This window comes from Bos mutus, chromosome 25, assembly GCF_027580195.1.
Source record: "Bos mutus isolate GX-2022 chromosome 25, NWIPB_WYAK_1.1, whole genome shotgun sequence".
Lineage (NCBI taxonomy): Eukaryota > Metazoa > Chordata > Mammalia > Artiodactyla > Bovidae > Bos > Bos mutus.
The window spans coordinates 27,786,444-27,807,892 of NC_091641.1; the positions used below are offsets into that span (position 1 = coordinate 27,786,444).

A 21,449-nucleotide genomic window follows, 5' to 3' on the forward strand; every position below is an offset into this window, starting at 1 on the left:
ACAACAACAATGTATCGAAAAGTCTGTGCACACAGGCTGGGGACCTGGTCTCTTTCCATGTACAAGTTAGTGATGAACATCCCTACTGCTCACTCGTGACCCCAGCTGCCCCTTTGTGGGCTTTGTAATCTATCCCACAGATGTACCACAATTAATTATTCTTCACTCAGTCGGTAAAGAATCTGCCTGCAATGCAGAAGACCCGGGTTCAATTCCTGGGTCGGGAAGATCTCCTGGAGAAGGAAAGGGAAACCTACTCCAGTATTCTTGCTGGAAAATCTCATGGACAAAGGGGCCTGATGGGCTACACAGTCCATGGAGTCGCAAAGAGTAGAACATGACTTAGCAACTAAACCACATGGATAGTTCTGAGAGAGTTACAATGGCTTGTTTTTAAGAGCCAAGGGGGAAGTGGGAAGCAACTCATAATTCTATACAGACCTTCTCTTGATCTCATTTAGTTAACACAATATCCACTGAATGAAGTATGCTCGTCCCATCCTACAGACAAGCAAGCTGTGGCTCAGAGTACTAAAGACCCTCCAAGGACAGTCTAACTAAGTTGCTCCCTAACTAAGCAGGGAAAATGTCTTTTGTCCACACCACTCCTTGTCTGGAAGCATTCTCAGCCTGGGGCTGTTGGTACAGAGTGGCTTTTCCTAAGGACACCAGCCTGCAGGGAGCTCTAGAGGAACTGCGCTCCTGTGGGCCTCCTGTCCAAGATAAGTCATTTTCATCCAGGGAGGTCAAGGACGGGCTTGGATAGGAATCTCGCCTGCTGTCCTCTGACACAGATGTTTGGGCCCAAAATAGAAACCAGGAAAAATGAGGGGCTTACAAAGGTCCCAAGACCCAGACTGTCTTCTGACAGCAGATTAAAAAAAATGAATCAAATCTTCAAATTCCTTCTGTGCTTCTCCAGACAGATTAAATGAAAAGCCTTTCAGTCTTATGACCACGCATCTACTCCTGTCTCATTCTTTTCTAATCAACTTAATCACTTAACTAGAAACTGTTGTCTGAGACGGAGGAGATAAAATAGGAGGGGGTGGGGAAGCACCCCAAGTTATTCACCCAGCGCGTGATGGCGGAAGGCGTGGCCCTTGTAACAGGTGTATGGCAGGTGAAGCTCAGTCAGCTGACCATGCCTGACTTTGCCCCCAGTAACGAAGAGAACGTTCCCTTCCATCCTGCAAGGCTTATCTCAAACACGGCACTTTTTGCTTAGTCCTGGCAGATGTCTCATCCCCTTGGGTCTAGAAGAGGTAGAAGCCTTAAAGATGCAGGTTCTTTTTTTTTGTTTGCTTTTTAAATTGGAGGATAATTGCTTTACAATGTTGTGTTAGTTTCTGCTGTACAACAGCGTGAATCAGCTCTGTGTATGCATGTGTCCCCTTCCTCTTGAGCCTCCATCCCACCACCTCCATCCCACCCCTCTAGGTCATCACAGAGCCCTGAGCCCCTGAGGTCCCTGTGCCGTATAGCAACGTCCCATGAGCTATTTTAAACACGGTAGTGTATAAAGTGTGTCAGTGCTACTCTGTCCCTTCATCCGACCTCCCCTTCCCCCACTAGGGCCACACGTCTATCCTCTGTCTCGAGATGCAGGTTTCTGCCTGAGCTGCCCCAGATCATCGATGACACGTGTGGGGCTTGCTCTTCCGGATGTTGTCGTTGGCTGGGTTCTCTCCGCCTGGGATTTTTCATGGCTCCGTCCCTGGCCTTGGGCTGGGAGATGGGACAAGGGTTTCAGGCAGAGGGCACTCAGTGCAGATGTGGGCCTTGCCTGTACTGGCTGCTGTCCCAAGTCCTTCCCAGCTCTCTCTAGTGAGGTCGAAGCTCACTTCCCACACAGCACACAAGGTGACCAAGGCAGAGAGGTGATGTGACTTACCTGAGAAGGGACAGGATCAGGACTGTTAAGTGTTGCTGATCCCCTGCCTTCCCTCTCTGTGGGGTGCTGAGAGTCACAGGGCCCCACCCTTGGCCTGAGGCTGCTTGATAATTGAGAGGAGGAAGATAAGGTACATCTGAGCTGCAGATATGTAACATGGATTCTACAGGAATGAATGTGACGAATGGATGAAGTGGGTTAATCGCTCGGTCTTGTCCAACTCTTTGCAACCTCGTGGACTATAGCCCACCAGGCTCCTCTATCCATGGAATTCTCCAGGCAAGAATATTGCAGTGAGTAGCCATTCCCTTTCCCAGAGGATCTTTCTGACCCAGAAATCGAACCCCAGTCTCCTACATTGCAGGCAAATACTTTACCATCTGAGCCACCAGGGAAGCCCAGAGTGGATGAAGGAAAGGTGGTAAATACACCATACAATATAATAACTCTGCTTTAAAGCAGAAGGAAATCCTGCCATTTGCAACAGCATGGTTGAACCTGGAGGACATTATGCTGAGTGAAAATAGCCAGCCAGAGAGGGGCAAATCCTGCAGGATTCCATTCACAGGAGAATCTAAAACAGTCAGACTCAGAGAATCAGAATAGAATGGTGTTGCCAGTGGCTGGGGGAGGTGAAAATGGGAAATTTCTTATTTATTTGTGGCTTTTTCTTGTGTATGTTCATAACTATCTATTCACTCAGAGTTAAAACATTTTTTGAATAGATAACACATGCAAATATTAAATAAAATATTGAATAGTATGTAAGGGTATTTTAGAACTTTTCCTTTTATCCCCATTTCCTCATCTTCTGGTTCCCCTCCTTATGGAAACCATGGTCACCAGTTCCTTATAAGTCTTCCAGCAATATTTTATACCCATGTCTCCTGTGTCTCCTGCATTGGCAGACAGGTTCTTTACCAGTAGTGCCACCTGGGAAGCCCTAATATTTTATACATATAGAGGCCAATACATGTGTATGTGTATATATATATGTATATATATGCGTGTGTTCGTTCTCAGTCGTGTACGACTCTTTGTGACCCCATGGACAGTAGCCTGCCAGGCTCCTCTGTCCATGGCAAGAATACTGGAGTGGGTTGCCATTTCCTCCTCCTGGGAGTCTTCCCAAGCCAGGAGGATTGAACCCATATCTCTTATGTCTCCTGCATTGGCAGGCAGATTCTTTACCACTAAACCACCTGGGGAGCCCAAAATGTGTGTGTGTGTATGTATTGGCTGCACTGCCCAGCTTGCCAGATCTTAGTTCCCCATCCAGGGATCAAACCTGAGCTCTCTGCAGTAGAAGCATGGAGTCCTAACCACTGGACCACCGGGGAATCCCCTATATGTAAATTTGTATATGTATGTATTCTTTTTAAGGGCTGCAGCTGCTGCTTAAGGGCAGTGTGCCATAATTATTGAACTGGTCTCCCATTGGTGGATATTTAGGTTGTTTCTATTTTTTTTTTTTTTTTTTTTTGCCATTAACATCAAAGCTGTAGCAGATCACATTCTTGGTGAGCCAGGTCTGTCTCTAGGATGTTCAGAAAGCCATGACACTGCACTGCAACCTGTCCACCGTTTTATAGATGGGAAGGACGAGGTTCAGGTCACACAAGTTGGGAGGGCAAGTCCGAGGTTCCGCCCGGGCCTCTGTGACTTAAAGCCTGCTTCTCTTCCACCTTCCCCCACTGTTCCTCATTTCTGCCGGAGGCCTTGGGAGCTCAGGGCTCCACGGCTGACCATATAAAGCGTTAGGGAAAAAGTGAAGTCGCTTCCTAATACGGTCACAAGAGGGAAACCCTAGGCCTGCAGCTGGGACCTGCTGGTGGCACAGGGCCCTGAGAGGCCGCTGGGACATGGGAGGCAGGGAAAATTGAAAACCTCTGAACTTGACCAGCTCAGAAGGGGCTCGTGGGGATGGGGCGGCAGAAACACACCCAAGCACAGGAGGGCTGCATCAGGTGAGAGCAACCAGGCTGAAACAGTGGAGGCTGAACCCCTAGATTCTGAAGCCGAGCCTCTGTGTGGGGTGTGCTGCCATCTACCCAGTCCTTCCTGTTGGGACATGGTGCCCTGGAAAGATGTGCTGAACTGGACAGAGATTCAGATCTTCTTGGAAGCATGGATTAAGTGCTTGCTGTGTACATCGCACCAGGCTGTGCCCTAGGCAAACAGAGGGAAGGTGATATTTCTCCTTCAGAAGCTGATGATGGAATTGGGAAAGCCACCCCTGCCTCTCTTCCTTCCTTCCTCCATCCCTCTCTTCTTCTCCCACCCTCCCTCTCTTCCCCGCTCCTTCTTTCATTTTTTTATTCAGCAAATATTTATTGGGTATCTGCCAAGTGCCTGGCCCTGTGCTGAGGGCTGGAGATATGATAGTGTGCAGCTCACAGTCTAAGTGGTGACATTTAGACTGAGCCCTGAAAGAGCAAATGCAAATGGCTCTGAGAAGCTCAGGGGGATGTGTTCCAAGGAGAGGGAACATTACGTGTGAAGTTTCCAAGGTGGCAAAGTTTTGATCATCATGAAACAAAGGGAGCACTGGATGGTCACTAATAGTTATCGAGTCCTTGTTACACACCAGGCACTGTGCTAAATGCTCCCCGAGAGCTATCTCACAGCGAACCGATGAAAGAGTGACAATTACACCTGCCCATTTTGCAGATGAGGATAATCGAGGCTCAGAGAGAAAAAGAAACTTACACAGGGTCACACAGCCAAGAAGTAGCAGAATGAGAGTTACAAATAAGTCCTCAGTAGTCAATTCTGTACTCTTAACCACTACGCTTTACTGGCCCTAATTCCCTGGAGGGAGTGATTTGGGTTGTAAATGACTCATTCTAAAAAGGACAGTGGCAGTGGGCACAGCCTGGGAAGAGCTGGAGGTGGAGTTCAGGCCTAAAGAGGAAGAAGGGCATGGTTGACCTTCGTTCAAACTACCAACCATTCTTGGGCTCTTACTCCATGGAGGCCCTGAGCTGCGGACCAGGACGCAGAGGAACAGGAAACACACAGCTGGAACAGCTTTACCACGTGTTCAACGAATGTCTACTGAGCACCTGCTGTGTGCAGCCCAGTGCCAGGCCCTGGGTCACAGAGATGAAGGCAGCGCTGCCCCTGCTCCAGGGAAGCTTTATAATTACCTGACCCCTCAGGCATTCATTTAGCAGGCATTTAGTGAGCACCTACTGTGTCCCTGAAGTTGTTAGCACCTTATCTCTTAAGTCTCAGTGCAGGGAGTACCCCCTGCTGAAGTTTCTCTGAGCACTGCCCCCTCCTCGTGGGCTGGGGCCCTCTCTTCCTTGCTCCCATAATCCACAGGGATTGTTCTTATGACGTTATTTTGAACGTCCTCGTCTCCTTTTTGAAGGGGGCTTTTTGAGAGCAGGAATGATCATCGATTTGTTTGTTTCCAGCATCTAACACGGGCCTGGTATACAGTCGGTGCTTGATAAGTGGCTGATGGATGTTTAGATAGGACTTGTGGGAACCTGGGAGATTACTGCCTCCCTCTCACCTCCCCCACCCCCAGTCCTGTTCCTTTTCAGAAAGAGCATTTCCCCCTCACCCCAGATCAACTCTCATCATCATCACGCCTTAGCAGATGGGGCTCTGGAGGGAGTCCCTCACTCACCAACCAGCTGCTGCCGTGACTGAAAGCCCTTTGTGGGCAGGTCCCTGTGTGTTTTGTCTTGCACTATAACCCCAGAGCCTCACACGTGGAATGCATGAATGAATGAGCGATTGAATGAACGGATGACCAGTTGTTTCTTTAGGACAGGAATAGGCCCACACTGATGGACAGTGCCCACGCCTCACATGGGCCGAGTGGGGCTCAGTGCTGGGTGGCTTTGATCGAGGCGCTGAACCTCCCCAGTGTTTGCCGGGCTGTGAGTGTGACCCAGGGATGGACTTTCTGCTCCTCCTCCTTCAGTCACTTCTTGGGGGAGTTGGAGGGAAGACATGCTTCGTCTCGCCCACCAGAGCCTTGGGCAGCACTGATGTTATCGTTTGGGAAAGCAGTTCCTCTGGGACAGGTTGGCGCCTGTCTCCTGGGCTCTGAGCTCAGCGCGTGGGAAAGGCCAGAGTACAGTAAAGAATAGCAGTATACCAGGAGCACGCCTCCCCCGCCCACATAACGGCGGGGCGTGCGAGCATCTTCATGCCCCTTCCTTGTTCTGATCATTTTCAGACGTTCCTCTGCACTTGGTAGGGCAGGATGATTTTTTTTTAAACTAATTAATTTTTTTGGCCTTGCTGTGCAGTTTGCTGGATTTTAATTCCTGGACCAGGGATTAAATCCAGGCCCCCAGCAGTGGAAGGTCCTAGCCACTGGACCCCCAGGAACTGCCAATCTTTTTTAATTGTGATAAAATCCAGTATAACCAATTCACGATATTAATCAGTTTGAAGGAAACAAGTGGCATTAATACATTCGCAGAGTAGTCTTACTCCCAACTGCTATCTAGTTCCAGAACATTCTTATAGACCCCCAAAGAAACCCATTCCAACTAGCAGTCACTCCCATTCCCCCGTCTCTCCACTCCCTGGAAACCAGAGACCTATTTTCTGTCTCTATGGATTTGCCTGTTCTGGACATTTCAGATAAGCGGAACCATGTGATACATGACCTTCTGTGTCTGACTTCTTTCATTCAGTGTAATGTTTTCAGGGTTCATCCATGAATGTAATGTGTTGTAATGTGTTAAGTACCATTCCTATTTAAAGACAGTTGTGTTTATCCCCACTTTACAGATGAGGGACTCTGTCCTTTTTCATGGTCGAGGAGAGTATGAGCTCTGGGTGAAGTCCTGATTTCAGTTCTCAATTTCCCAGCAGCTGCGTGACTTGGTGAGAACTTCACTGAGCCTCAGTTTCCTCATCTGTCAAATGGGCCATGGGGAAATTATAGTATCCCTGTAGGAGGCTGAATGAGAGGATTAAAGAAGATGCCTGTGAAGTACTTAGCTTAGTGGCTGGTGCACAGTAGGTGCTCAAGAAAGTGTAGGTGTTATTTAAGCCTGTGAGGCTCAGGGAGATGAAGTGACAGTGGTTGGGAGTGGCCTAAGGGTCTGAACCCAGCACTATTTAAAACCACAGTTATAAACAGTGTCCTAGAAATCCAAGCTCACCCTTTGCTCCTCTCCCCTGTACGTGGAGTCAATGATGCCAGAGATTCCCACCGGGACACTGAGCTTTAGTTTGTGCGTGTGCTCAGCTGCTCAGTCATGTCTCTTTGTGACCACATGGACTGTAGCCCACCAGACTCCTCTGCCCATGGGATTCTCCAGGCAAGAATACTGGAGTGGGTTGCCGTTTCCTCCTCCAGGGAATCTTTCTGACCTGGGATTGAACTGGTGTCTTCTGTGTCTCCTGTATTGGATTCTTTACCACTGGCGCCATCTGTGAAGCCCCAAGCCTCAGTTTCCCCATCTCTAAAATGGGACTCTGAGTGCATATATTCAAAGCTGCTCCTATGAGAATGAAGTGAGAAAATGCACACAGTGGCGCTCAGACCATGCAAGCTGTGGTGGGTGGTCACAGACTGGATGTCAGAGCTCTGTCCCTGCCGGGTTCCTGAAGTAAGCTCGGTTCTCTCTTTCGTAGACGTACTCGGGCCTCTTCTGCGTGGTGGTGAACCCCTACAAGCAGCTGCCCATCTACTCAGAGAAGATCATTGAGATGTACAAGGGCAAGAAGCGGCACGAGATGCCACCCCACATCTACGCCATCGCCGACACGGCCTACCGGAGCATGCTGCAAGGTAAGCCGCCTGCAGAGGCACAGAGCTCCTCCTCCTCCAGGGAGCCCACCTGGGCTGCTTATAGTCACTCACCAGGCCCCTCCTGTCCTGCCTGCCTGCAGTTCTCTCCAAGAATGTGGGGTTTGGCAGGCGGAACTGGGTAACAGAAGGGCTGTGACTGAAAAAGGTAAAAAACAAGCAGAACAGATGTGTGTGCAGCCCGGGAGAGGAGGGAGGGGAGATAGCTTGGGCAAATACAGGCATGGGCTCGCTGACCCCTGGTTGCCCAAGGCCTGGGTGGACCAGCCATCTGGAAGATGGCAGGCTGCTGTCACCTTGGAAGGGAAGCGGGTGGGGAATGGCCCTGGCGCTGAGCCAACCAGATCTGAATTTGCAGCCAGCTGTCACATCCTGTGGGATCCTGTGCAAATGTCTTTTCCTCTACAGCCTCAGTTTCCTCATCTGTGAAAAGGGAGTGAGAGAATCCATCTTGCAGCGTATTGTACAGATGGTAAAACAGGCTTTCCTACACTGAAGACCTTTGCGTATTACCTCCACATTTATGTAGTATTATTATTACTATCATTAATAACTTCTACTGCGGTAGAACATACATACAGGAGAATGCAAAAAGTACACAAATTCAGTGTCCAGTCCAAAATTAATTTTTACATGCCTACAGTTGTAATCACCACCCAGACCAAGATGGGAAATAGTTCTAGAAGTTCTCTCATGCCTCCTCCCATAAATGGAATACCTCCTCCTATAAATGGATCTGGCCTTCAGATACAGGAGTCCTTCTGTCCTTACACTTGCAAAAGGGCAACAGGAAAGAGCTTTGGCAGTTTTAAAGCTGTGCACAGTTGTTATGTGATTTTTAGGTGTGAAGAGCCTAGAGGTGGTGAGCCGGCAGCTGGTAGGCTGGATCCAGCCCTCAGATAAGTTTGGTTTTTGGTCCACATGGAGTTTTAAGGATACTTTAATTAGCTGCCAACTTTTAAAAATGTGGAGTTTGTACACAAAAAGCCCAATTTCTAGGTTATTTTGAAAGTATTGGAACATCTGGCAACATGTGATCCCACCTGTCAACCCCTCAAAAGGACATATGAGTTCTTCAGTTCCCTGGCCTGGTCCACGTGTTTGAGTTTACTGCCTGGCTCCTGCGCTTGACCCTGGAATAGCTTCCTCCAAGAATGTTCTGTTGAGAATTGAAAGGAGCCCAGTTCTGCAAGCTCCTGAGGCCAGGTGTACCTAGGACATATTACTCCCCACCTCAAGGTAAAGGGGCTCAGGTAGAAGTTCCCCAAATTACTGACAGGGTTAGCCACGCCACACAGGTATGATTCAAACTGGACCACTCCAGATGGGTACTACCATCATGTCCAAAGACCAGAATATGGAGCCTTGCAAAGAAGATTGCGGGAGATATAATCCTAGGTTATAATGTGATGACTCTTGGAGTTAGGTATGTGCTTTTGTGAAAAAAAAAAAAAAATCCTTTGTAGTGTCTCTTGATGGAAGAGTATACGATGGTGGTTCACACACCTCTTTGGAAAGCTGAACATCACAGAGTTACAGTGTTCATATAACTTGGGGTGCTTTTGGTTACAAGAAGCATAGCAATCAATAAAAATGGCTTAAACAACAGGAATTTATTACCTCATATAACAAGTAGTCTGGATGTTGATGATTTCAGGCTCAGTCAATTTAACAGCTCAACAACAGACTTTCTTGGGATTTTCTTGGCTGCTTCCTCATCATCACAAGATGGCAACCATAGCTCCAGACATCACATCCTCATGTTATAATATCCAAAAGCATGAAGGAAGTGAAGGGTTAGGTTTTTTCCCCACATCTCGTTTTTATGAGAGAAGAAAAACTTTTCCAGAAACTCATTAGCAGGCATCCCTACGTCTGTTATGTCTTGATCACATGCACACCTCTAAACCAATCATTGGCAAAGAGAACTGGAACATTTATGATTGGATTGGACTATTCCTAGTTCTTTTCTGGAGCTGAGGGAGCTCTTTTGTTGTTGTTTAGCTGCTAAGTCGTGTCTGACCCTTTTGCAACCCCACGGACTGTACCTTGCCAGGCTCCTCTGTCCATGGGATTCCCAGGCAAGAACACTGGAGGGGGTTGCCATTTCCTTCTCCAGGGGATCTTCCTGACCCAGAGATCGAACTGACATCTCCTGCATTGGCAGGCAGATTCTTTACCACTGAGCCAACAGGGAAGCTAAGGGGGCTCTTACTAAGCACATTTAGTCTGAATACCAGAATGAAAAGGGGAAGAGGGAATGACAGGTGAACATTGCCATAGTGCTCTTAAAATTTATATGTGTAACTTTAAGAAACTTAGGGTTTCCCTGATAGCTCCACAGGAAAGAATCTGCCTGCAATGCAGGAGACACAGGAGATGTGATTTCTATCTCTGGGTTGGAAAGATCCCCTGGAGAAGAAAGTGGCAACCCACTCCAGTATTCTTGCCTGAAAAAAAAAATCCTATGGACAGAATTGCCTGGCGAACTGCAATCTAAAGGGTTGCAAAGAGTTGGGCATGATTGAGTGACTAAGTGCAACAAAAAACTTCTATCTTATATATTCTATTCTAGAAAAATTGAAACATATATTAAGCAAAAAGAGAATGTACTAGCACCCATAATTCTATCACCAGGGACCATCACCATTAACGTTTGTCTATATAACTTTTCATATACTAACTGAGCTGGATGGCATGAAATGAAGGAGGTTATGACTATCTGAAAATAATTGGTTCCATAAAAGATTTACTTAAAATGGGCATGTAGATTAAGGGGAAGAGACTTTGATGGGCTTAAAAAATGACATTGGAAATTATGAACACAGGCTTATTTATTTTACATGCAATAGGAATTTTGTGGTTATTGCAACTAGATGTGCTAATTCTTAGAAAGAGTATAAAATTAATACAGAGTTGGGTGTTTTTTCCTTAACTTTTTTTGAACAGAACCATGAAAGAGCATAAGACACCATTCTTCATGCCATGCTTGATTTCTGCAGCATGGGATAAGAAGATAATTTTGTACAGACTTATTGGAGAAATCACCACTGTTGCCAAGGGCTTTGACTTCTTTGGTATTTAGCACAGTCTCTCAAAGTCCTTGTTGGGTTATCTTTCCTGATGACTCCCTAATGTTTGGTTGTGAAGTGATCTGACATTTTTGGCGCCTTTCGAACGTCACCAACATGTGACACTGCGCCTTCCAGGAAACAGGCAGTTTTGCAGAGCTGCCGTTTTGTTTTGTGTTTGTATTGAGACGATGGATGTTGACACCCAATAGCTGGCAAGGTGAAGCCTTTGAATTAGAGGACAGCAGTGATGCAGTCTAGAGAAAGATGCTTTAGTGGGATCTGGTTTCCCAAATACTTGACTCTTTGAAGAATATTTTTGTGTTGTGATAACTTTTGCCTCCCTAGACCACTTCCCGTACATGGGGCAATGTTATACTCCATACAGGGACTCCCAGGGCAAATACATTTTGTTCCTCTTAGGCTCTGTATTTTAACACACAATTATATAGTGAAATATAAAGTTACCTAGAAATTTTAAACCTGAAGAGAAAAATGCCATCCATAAGCACACAGATCCATGAGAGATAAGCTCTTTTTAGATTAAAGGTTAATCAATAGCTGCTATGTATACATTTGTTTTGGCTTTACCTGGTGCTTTCTGGCAAATGAGTGATGACAGACTCCAGTGAAAAACATCTCCAAAAAAAAAAAATCAAGGAAGAAAAAATAAAAGCTTAGGAAAAATCTTTCTTTTTTCTTTATAAAGTGGGAATTTGGTTTATGTGAAGGAATGCATGGGCCCGGTTTGTGACTCTGTTGGTGAATGTTGCCGTCCCAGGCTATCCAGTCACTTGGCTGGGATCACACTGAACTTTCTATTTTGTTGGAGGCATTAAGTCAGTAGCTATGTCCTCCTCTTCAAGTCCTTTGTGAAACAGGATGGCGTGTGAAGAGATAGGATTGGGAAGGAGTGGAGAACGCATTCACTGAACACAAAATGTTTAAAATGTTTAAAAGAGTCACGTGGAATCTTGAGTCGCGTGGACTCTTAAGTTCCCGAGGCCCCCTAAACTCCATGAAACCCACAAACACCATGCTTGTCTCCCTGCTCATCATGGAATCTCTGGCATATTTGCTGGTGCCTGGTATGGAGTAACTGCTCAGTTAACTCTCAGAGTTGTTGAAAGAAAAGAACCAGGGGCCTCCCTGGTGGTCCAGTGATGAAGACTCCATGCTTCTACTGCAGGGAGTACAGGTTCGATTCCCTAGCCAGGGAACTGAGATCCTGTATGCTGCTCAGCCCGGCCAAAAAAAAAATTTTTTTTTAATTAAAAACTCTTTTTAAAAAAAGAAAAGTGCTGACCAGGGCCAGGATGGATGGGGTGGGTTGTCCAAGAGGGGTGGGGAGTTACCAAAGCCTTGATGACTCACTAAGAGGGGAAAGGGGAGGGCGGAGCATTCTGGCTGAGAATAGTAACAGGGGAGTTGGGAATAAGGGAGGGGATTTCTAAGACATAATTCATTCACAAGCCCCTCCCCAGAGGAAGCCAGGCCCCAGTGGGGAGGAGACATTGAGAGAAGTCAGCATTTAAAATATGTCATATATATGTGTATGTGTAAATGATATCGTATTTACTTTTTACATTTCCCAATGTTTTTTTTGTTTGTTTTTGGAGAGATGATGGATTCAAATTCAAAAGCTGACCATTCTCCCTTTCAACCCTCGTGCTCAAGACTCCTAGTCTGCCTCCCCAGAGATAACCGTGGGGTTATTATTCTAGTTTATTAGATATTCTTAGATACTCTCCTAGAGATATTTTCTGCACATGTCTGAAGATACGCATCCATTTCTCTCTTCCCAAGTTTTCCCCACAAATAGTAACATTTCGTATGCACTGTTCTGCATGCTGCCAGAGTATTATACACCTAAAGGGATTCCTTACTCCTTTTTCACACTTTTAGCTTTCGTCTTTATTGAAGGTGTAGATGAAGATGATTTAGACAATTCCTCGAGGGTTGTTAAGAAAAACATCACTCCTTGGTTGCTTCTCTAATTTCCCCTTCTCCAGGGATAACCATTAGCAACTCTTAACTGAATTTTGGATGTTTAACACTGTAATCTCTAAGAGACTTGAACATATTACTCATATTTTAAATTTCTCCCTCAGTTTTAGGCATTACTTATTGACTTTTCATCATGAAACATGAGCATTTCACTCAATCACCCACTTGCTTTGTCCTCCGGCCTCCTCCCAACACACACGCAACCATGCCCCATCACATAAGCTCCCAATGTAGTTTTATATTGACTTTGATGAAAGCTATATTCAGAGTTGACATTATCATGACTGTGAAGATGCCATTCACAGCTGAGCTCTGCACAGTCTTGTGATGCCTTTTCCTGTACAAATTATTCTTTCCCCTGGAGTTAGTAATTGCCTTTTTTTCCCCCAACTTGGGTATCTGTGTACTTAATCACTAATTCTACCACAAATTCTCCTTCTAAATGTGCTAATCTTATAATGTGTCTTACAATATAAGATATGTGTTCAAGATCCTATTTATAGCTTCTTTTTGGAAGTGATTGCTACTGGAGTCTTTTGACCTGCCCTGGACACCTTCCTAGAGAAGGAAATGGCAACCCTCTCCAATACTCTTGCCTGGAAAATCCCATGGACAGAGGAGCTTGGTAGGTTACAGTCCATAGGGTCGCAAAGAGTCGGCAAGACTGAGCAACTTGTCAATGTCAATAGATACCCTCTGGTGACCAGTAGTGGATACACCCTCAGCTCCACCTCACCTCAGGGCTCTCCCTCCCTAAGTCCTGCCCTTGGATCTTCCCTGGTGGCTCAGATGGTAAAGCATCTGCCTACAATGCGGGAGACCTGGGTTCAATCCCTGGATCGGGAAGATCTCCTGGAGAAGGAAATGGCAACCCACTCCAGTATTCTTGTCCAGTATTCATGGACAGAAGAACCTGTTTAGGCTACAGTCCATGGGGTCGCAAAGAGTCAGACACAACTGAGCGACTTCACTCACTCACTGTGAAAGTGAAGTGAAAGTGTTAGTTACTCAGTCATGTCCAACTCTTTGCAACCTCAGGCTCCTCTGTCCATAGACAATACTCTGGGCAAGAACACTGGAGGGGGTTGCCATTTCCTTCTCTAGGAGATCTTCCCAACCCAGGGATCGAATCCAGGTCCCTTGTATCACAGACAGATTCTTTGCCATCTGAGCCAAAAGGGAATCCCAAGAGATAGTTTAACTGGGTTTACATTTTTAAGCAAGAAATAATTCTCTTTCCAAATTTTTAAGGCATTGCTTCATTAACTTTGAGATTCAGTTTCATTTTTGGGAAGATAAAAGTCATTCTTATTCTTGATCCTTTGTATGTGACCTTTTTTTTTTTTTTTTTTTTCTTCCTTCCTGCTTCTCTGAAAGTGTTTTTTTTTTGTTGTTGTTGTTTTTTTTAATCTTTATCTCCCTGTTTATGATTGGATTTGGTGTGGGTCTGTTTTTACTCATTGTGCTGGAGACTTGAGTGGATCCTCATAGTCCTTAATTCCTGTCCTTACATTCTGGGAAATTTTTTTGAATTATGTCCTTAATGATTTCTTTTTCTTTGTATTCTCTGTTCTGCTTTTTCTAGATGTTTTCTTATTTCTATACCGGAATTCTCAGATTTTTTTTTATATAATTTTCATCTCTTTCTCTTGTCTTTTTTATTTTCTAAGCAGTTACCTCAGCTTTATCTTATAAATCCTCCATTGAGTTTTCAATTACTACTATCATTCCAAAAAAAAGTTTCCAAGAACTTGTTCTGTTTCCTGAATGTTTCTTTCTTATCACATTCTTTTTCCATACACGTTCCTTTTCTTAGAGGGTACTTCTCCACATGTAGGCCCCTGTTATCTCCAATAGGCATATTTCTTACTTATTTGTTTTAATTTATGTTTGTCTTGTTAGTGACTTTCTTCCAATGCCTGCTGATTCATTGACTGTCCCTTCATCTGGGATGCTCTAACACATGGGCACCAAAAAACTGATGGCAGCTTCGTGTTTGCAGGAGGAGCTTGCTGGTGAGGCTGGGCTGCTCCGTTGGGTGACTCCTAGTGTATCTTTCAGCCTTTTTTCTTGGGGTAGTGAAATTCTTCAGAGAAGTCTTGTACAGTCTTCTGCTTGAAGGGTAAAGATCTGTCTACTATCATTTTGGGGCTTTCCTGGTGGCTCAGCAGTAAAAACCTACCTGCCATTGCAGGAGATGCAGGAGACATGGGTTTGATCCCTGGGTCAGGAAGATCCCCTGGAGGAGGAAATGATAACTCACTCCAGTATTCTTGCCTGGAAAATCCCATGGACAGAGGAGTCTGGCAGGCTACAGTTCATAGCATTGCAAAAGGGTCAGACACGACTTAGCAATTAAACAACAACAACCGTCATTTTAAAGATCTAGTTGAGAAGAGGCTGAGGGTTTCAAACTATGGGATGAAACTTGCATATTGTCTTCTTGCTGTTCCTGTTGTCCCCGAGACAGATACCTTCTATTTCTCCCTCTCCAGAGAATTGATCTGCCCCCTTTGGTGGGCTGTGGGGAGGGCAGTCACTTGGCTACAGGGAGTATAGATGGTATCTGGAATGTGTCTAGCAGCTTCTCAGACAGACATTCAACCAGTCCTCATGTTTCATTGTCCTCCACCCTCTTCCTGAGGCCCCAGGTTGCCCGTTACTGAGGTTTGGGCTGGAGGCAGGGGACTCTGCTTCTCCACCACCAGCTTAGTCTCCTGGGACTGTCATCACTCATCCCGTTTGCTGGTTTCCCAGGTTGTGTTTTTCTCTCCTCTCCCACTTATTTGGACAGTTTCATGTGCTTTTGAAAAACCTCCTTGTGCATGTGTGTTCAGTCGTGTTCAACTCTTTGCAGACCTGTAAACTATAGCCCACCAGGCTCCTCTGTCCATGGGATTCTCCAGGCAAGAATACCGAAGTGGGTTGCCATGCCCTCCTCCAGGGGATCTTAGAGACCCAGGGATCAAACCCACGTCTCTTATATCTCCTGCATTGGCAGGCGGATTCTTTACCACCAGCGCCATGTGGGAAGCCTGAGAAAAACCCCTTTCAGTTCAGTTCAGTTCAGTCGCTCAGCCCCATCTGACTCTTTGCGAATTCATGGACTGCAGCACGCCAGGCCTCCCTGTCCATCACCAACTCGTGGAGCTTGCTCAACCTCATGTCCATTGAGTTGGTGATGCCATCCAACCATCTTATCCTCTGTTGTCCCCTTCTTCTCCCACCTTCAATCTTTCCCAGCATCAGGGTCTTTTCCAATGAGTCAGTTCTTCGTGTCAGGTGTCCAAAGGATTGGAGTTTCAGCTTCAGTATCAGTCCTTCCAATGAATACTCAGGACTGATTTCCCATAGGGTGGACTGGATTGATCTCCTTGCAGTCCAAGGGACTCTCAAGAGTCTTCTCCAACACCACAGTTCAAAAGCATCAATTCTTCAGCACTCAGCTTTCTTTATAGTCCAACTCTCTCATCCATTGGAAAAACCATAGCTTTGACTAGACAGACCTTTGTCAGCAAAGAAATGTCCCTGCTTTTTAATATGCTGTCTAGGCTGGTCATAACTTTTCTTCCAAGGAGCAAGCGTCTTTTAATTTCATGGCTGCAGCCACCATCTGCAGTGATTTTGAAGCCCAAAAAATAAAGCTTCCCTCATAGCTCAGCTGGTAAAGAATCCCCTGCAATGTGGGAGACCTGGATTCGATCCCTGGGTTGGGAACATCTCCTGGAAAGAGAAAGGCTTGTTCTGGCCTGGAGAATAGTCCATGGGGCTGTGAAGAGTCAGACATGACTGAGCGACTTTCACTCACTTTCAAAACCCCTTTACTGTCATTTTAATGAAGTTTGGGAAAAGAGGACCATGGACAGAGGAGCCTGGTAGGCTGCAGTCCACGGGGTCGCTAAGTCGAAGACTGAGCGACTTCACTTTCACTTTTCACTTTCATACATTGGAGAAGGAAATGGCAACCCACTGCAGTGTTCTTGCCTGGAGAATCCCAGGGAAGGTGGAGCCTGATGGGCTGTCGTCTTTGGGGTCGCACAGAGTCGGACACGCAGCAGCAGCAACTGCCTGTGTTCAACCCACTACCTTTTGATGGAAATTCTCTCACACTCTCTTTTCCAAAGATGTGATAATGGTGATAGTGGATTTTTTAAAAATATTTACTTTATTTATCTGGCTGTGCTGGATCTCAGTTGTGGCACTCAGGATCTTTAGTTGTAGCATGCAAACTCTTAATTGAGGCATGTGGGATCTAGTTCCCTGACCTGGGATTGAACCTGGCCCCCCTGCATTGGGAGCTCAGAGTCTCAGCCACTGGACCACCAGGGAAGCCCAGTAGTGGACTTCTTTGCGTGCTTCCTGTGTGCACAGGGCTTTCCAGGAATACTCTCCAATCATCCTCACCGCAGACTGACAAGGCAGACGGGATCAGATCCATATGCTGGTGCTCAGTCAGTAAGTCGTGTCTGACTCTTTGCAACCCTGTGGACTGTAGCCCAGCAGGCTCCACTGTCCATGGGATTCTCCAGGCAAGAACACTTGAGTGAGTTGCCATTTCCTCCTCCAGGGGATCTTCCTGACCCAGGGATTGAAGCTGTGTCTCCTGCCTTCGTAGGCAGATTCTTTACCACTGAGCCACCTGGGATCAGATTAGGACCTTTAAAATGAAGCCTTGAAACTATTATGGTGCCTGTGTATGTAATCCAGAATAAAAACAATACTAAACTATAAAGTAAAGAAAGCCAACAATGTTTTAAATTTTCCCAGGACATTGACCATGATAGTTCTTAAGAAGCAGCAAATATTGACTCCTTTAAACATTTATTTATTTTTCCCTCCCTCCCTTCCTTCACTCATGGACATATGTTTACATGACTGGTTGCTGTTGTTCAGTTGCCTCAGGCATGTCTGCCTCTTCGCGACCCCATGGATTACAACATGCCAGGCTTCTCTGTCCTTCACCATCTCCCAGAGCTTGCTCAAACTCATGTCCATGGAGTCAGTGATGCCGTCCAACCGTCTCATCCTCTGTCGTCCCCTTCTCCTCCTGCCTTCAGTCTTTCCCAGCATCAGGGTCTTTTCCAATGAGTCAGATCTTTGCACCACGTGGCCAAAGGAGCTTCAGCTTCAGCATCAGTCCTTCTAATGAATATTCAGGATTGATTTCCTTTAGGACTGACTGGTTTGACCTCCTTGCAGTCCAAGGGACTCTCAAGAGTCTTCTCCAACATCACAGCACAAAAGTTATCAATTCTTCGGCGTTCAGCCTTCTTTATGGCCCAACTCTCACATCCATACATGACTGCTGTGGGAGAACATGACTGGTTAGACAATGCAGTGCTGGAGCCAGCTGCTGTCATTCGCCCCATTTTATTGCTGGGGAGACTGAGGCTCGGGGAGGTGACTTGACGCAGGAGTGTCAGAGCAGATTTGAACTTGGTTTATCAGACTCTGAAGCCCCAGGCTTGCTGGACCAAGGTGATGCTGAGCTGTTTCACTGCCCCTCCTGCCCCGCTAAAGGCTGTTTGCTCCTGTAGGACTGTCTCCTGCCATCTCAGGGGGTTAGTGTTGAGGGCTCAGCACTTGAGAAGCTGGTGTGAGTGACTTCAGCAAATTATAGCATGATGAGTGTGGGGAAAGCGTCAGCAAAGCTTTCCTGACAAAAGCCAGTTTGGATCTCTAGCCTCTTCTCTGTAGGTCCCTGGGGTGGGGGAGGGTGTGAAAGGCAGGTGAGATTTCACTCTGAGGATGAGAGGAGCTCTCGGGACCTGTCACTGGAAGTGTTGTGTCCGCACCTAATTAGTACTAACCAGCCACTTTAAGGGAATTAAAAAAATAGCTAGACCTTTATCAGCTCAGGCTCTTGGCTGAACCCTCTTTAAGCTTCAGAGAAGTCTGTGGGGGTGGGGAGGTGGGCAGAATGATCCAAACTCCGTTCTCTGCTTTGCAAATTCCCACACTCAGTCTGAACCTTCTTTCCGGGTCAGCATGCCTTGGGGGGCTGGCCCGTGCTCAACCGGAGGTTCTGTATCTCAGCAGAGACAGGAAGGGCATCTGTGTGCACTGAGCTCGCTGCCCCATAGATCCTGCGCCCCTTGGCCCTCGCCGCTCCCCTGCAGGACAGACTCTCCGTGTGACAGACTGAAGACAATGAGGCTCAGAACACCAAGGCACTTGGCTCCAGAGCTGAATGTCAAAGCTGGTGATATCTCCTTTAGCCAAGCTGGAAGCACTTTTTATTTTTAAAAAGATTTTTTTAAGCCAATAGTTTTTTTTTTTTTAATTTTTGGCCATGCCCTGTGACATGTGGGATCTTACTTCCCCAGCCAGGAATCGAACCTTGGCCCTGCATTGGAAGGGTGGAATCTTAACCACTGGACCTCCAGGGAAGTCCCTCACTGGATACTCTTATCTTCCCTCTGGGGCAGTGTGGTATGGTAGGTAGTGCAGTGCTGTCAGCCCCCTTTAACAGATGAGGAGACTGAGGCTGCTCGTGATAACTCAGAGGGCCAACCGGACAGGGCCAGACAGACGGAGGTGCCAGCTAAGAGACTGGCTTAGGCCTTATACTTAGAAAGGGTTGAACTTGGCCTGATAGCCTGTCCTCCTGAGTCAGACCTGCTGCCATCTATAACCACTTCACAAGCTCACTGCTATGGAGGATGGAGATGATGGAGCAGTGATGATAATAAAGTTGACAATAATTTCTTGTTATTGAGCTTTGGAATAGGTCTTGGGCTCTTTCTAAGCTCTTTGTGGGTCCAATCTCCCTGCATCTTTTTCACATCCTTGGAAAGTGCGGCTTTTTATCCCTGTCTTCTTGGTAAGGAAGATGATGCTCTGAATTGCCCGAGAAGTGGAGCCCAGAAGTAATTTCCCAGACATTTTGCTGCAGAGACTGTGTTCCTGCAACACCCACCCCCTCCACCCCCCACCCCGCCCCGGGAGGGGGACCAGTTGCCTCTCTGCCTCACGGAGACTTTGCCTCTGCTTTCAGCTCAGCATCTGGCTTGGCAGGGCGAGGGGTGCTGGTGGCTCCATCTGGCTGGCCCTGTCTGGCTGGCCTTCTGAGTTATCACAAGAAGATCACGTTCTTTGGCAGGAAATGAAGAAGAAGGATCATCTGATTCTGATACATGTTTTATGGACGGCCCATGGTGTCTCACACAGATGGGAGAGAGCTAAGGAGAATTATCATTTTTTAATAACCAGTAAATACTGAGTTGGAAAGCAGATATGCTGAGGGGAGTGGACCTGGGGAGCTCTGACTGACACTTGGCGGCGGCTTGTTCCTCTTGGAGTCTGAGTGCTCTGGCCTTCCCACTGTGTCCTCCCAGCCTCAGAGAAAATCTGGCTCCCCCTTCCCCTTTTTGTCCAAAAGTGTTGAGGCCCCACTGTGAGGGAACTGTTGTTGGGGGGCACAGTCTACTGAGGGGTGTAGATATTAATCAAATCAAATCACAAATACATGTGCTATGGGGGGAGGGCGGGAGACCCTGGGATCTCCTTAAGCTGGGAGGACAGGGAGGCCTCCTTGAGAAGTAACGTGAGCTTAAAGGAGTTGATGCAATGCACGAGGCTGTGGGGCTGGAGTAGAGAGTAGGATGCAGAGACTGGAGGCGGGCCGAGGCCCAGGAGACCACTGGGAGAATACTGGTCATGAACCCATGCCCACTTCACTGGCCAGATCTGCCTCATGTGGGTCTGGAAGAGTCCTGTTGGGTCCAGCACAAGCTCTCAGAGTACCTCAGCTCACCCAGAATGTTCCTCCCCACGCTGCTGGGGCAGGAGGGTGGAGAGAAGAAGGCCTGGACCTACAGAGGAGAGGTTTAGGGCATCGCTTTTGTTTCTCCGGGGTGCTATTTATTTTTTAAACTTTTTATTTTGTATTAGGGTATAGCCCATTAACAAACAATGTTGTGATAGCATGAGGTGAACAGATAAGGTTCCCAGCCATACATATACATGTATCCATTCTCCCCCAAACCCCTGGCTCCCATCCAGGCTGACACATAACACCGGGTAGAGTTCCACCTGCTATACAGTAGGTCCTTATTGGTTACCCATTTTTAATACAGCAGCGTGTACACAGGGCGTCGCTTTTGAGCTGGGCTGGAATCCTGGCTCTACAGATGCGCCCACTTCTCTGTGCCTTGGTCTCCTCACTTGTCCCAACAAGGATGGCACCTGCCCCAGTGCTTGTGTGGGTTTATTCCGATGGTGCCTGGAGAGTGTGGTGCCCAGCAGGGCAGGGGCAGGGCGTTGGCCGTCAGCTCCAGGCGGGGGCGGGGGTGTCTGGAACTTTCTGCGTCTACCTTGGAGGGTGGCAGACATTCGTGGGGATCCACCTTTCTGCGCTGTGGAGGCCAGGCCTCACCCCCAGGGGCCTGGAGGTCAGGGGCAGTGGTGACCCTGCGGGAGACAGGGCTTGGCCACCCACCTCTCGCCTGATCCCACGCACCCTGGCACGGGAAGGCGGGAGAGAAGAAGCCAGCCCAGGCCTCGCTCAGACCCAGCTGGGTTTTGTCCTTTTATGGTCAGCCCGCGGGCCTCTGGCTTCCCCAGCCAGAAACCAAGAGCTGGTGTTGGGATCAGGCCGAAATAGCTGGTCTGTGGGGAGCTGGGCGTCTCCTGGGAGTCTCAGGCCAGCTGCGGGGGAGGCGGCGGAGAGCCCTCTCGGTCCTTGGAG

General features: G+C 47.2%; 1 protein-coding gene across 2 annotated transcripts in view; it reads left to right on the plus strand.

Moving 5' to 3' along the window:
• MYH11 (myosin heavy chain 11) overlaps nucleotides 1–21,449 on the plus strand; it is a 127,420-nt gene that overhangs the window by 19,146 nt on the left and 86,825 nt on the right. For both annotated transcript variants that reach the window (XM_070362630.1, XM_070362631.1), the window contains exon 3: nucleotides 7,508–7,664. In XM_070362630.1, the coding sequence (XP_070218731.1) occupies nucleotides 7,508–7,664 (157 nt within the window). The remainder of the gene's footprint in view (nucleotides 1–7,507; nucleotides 7,665–21,449) is intronic.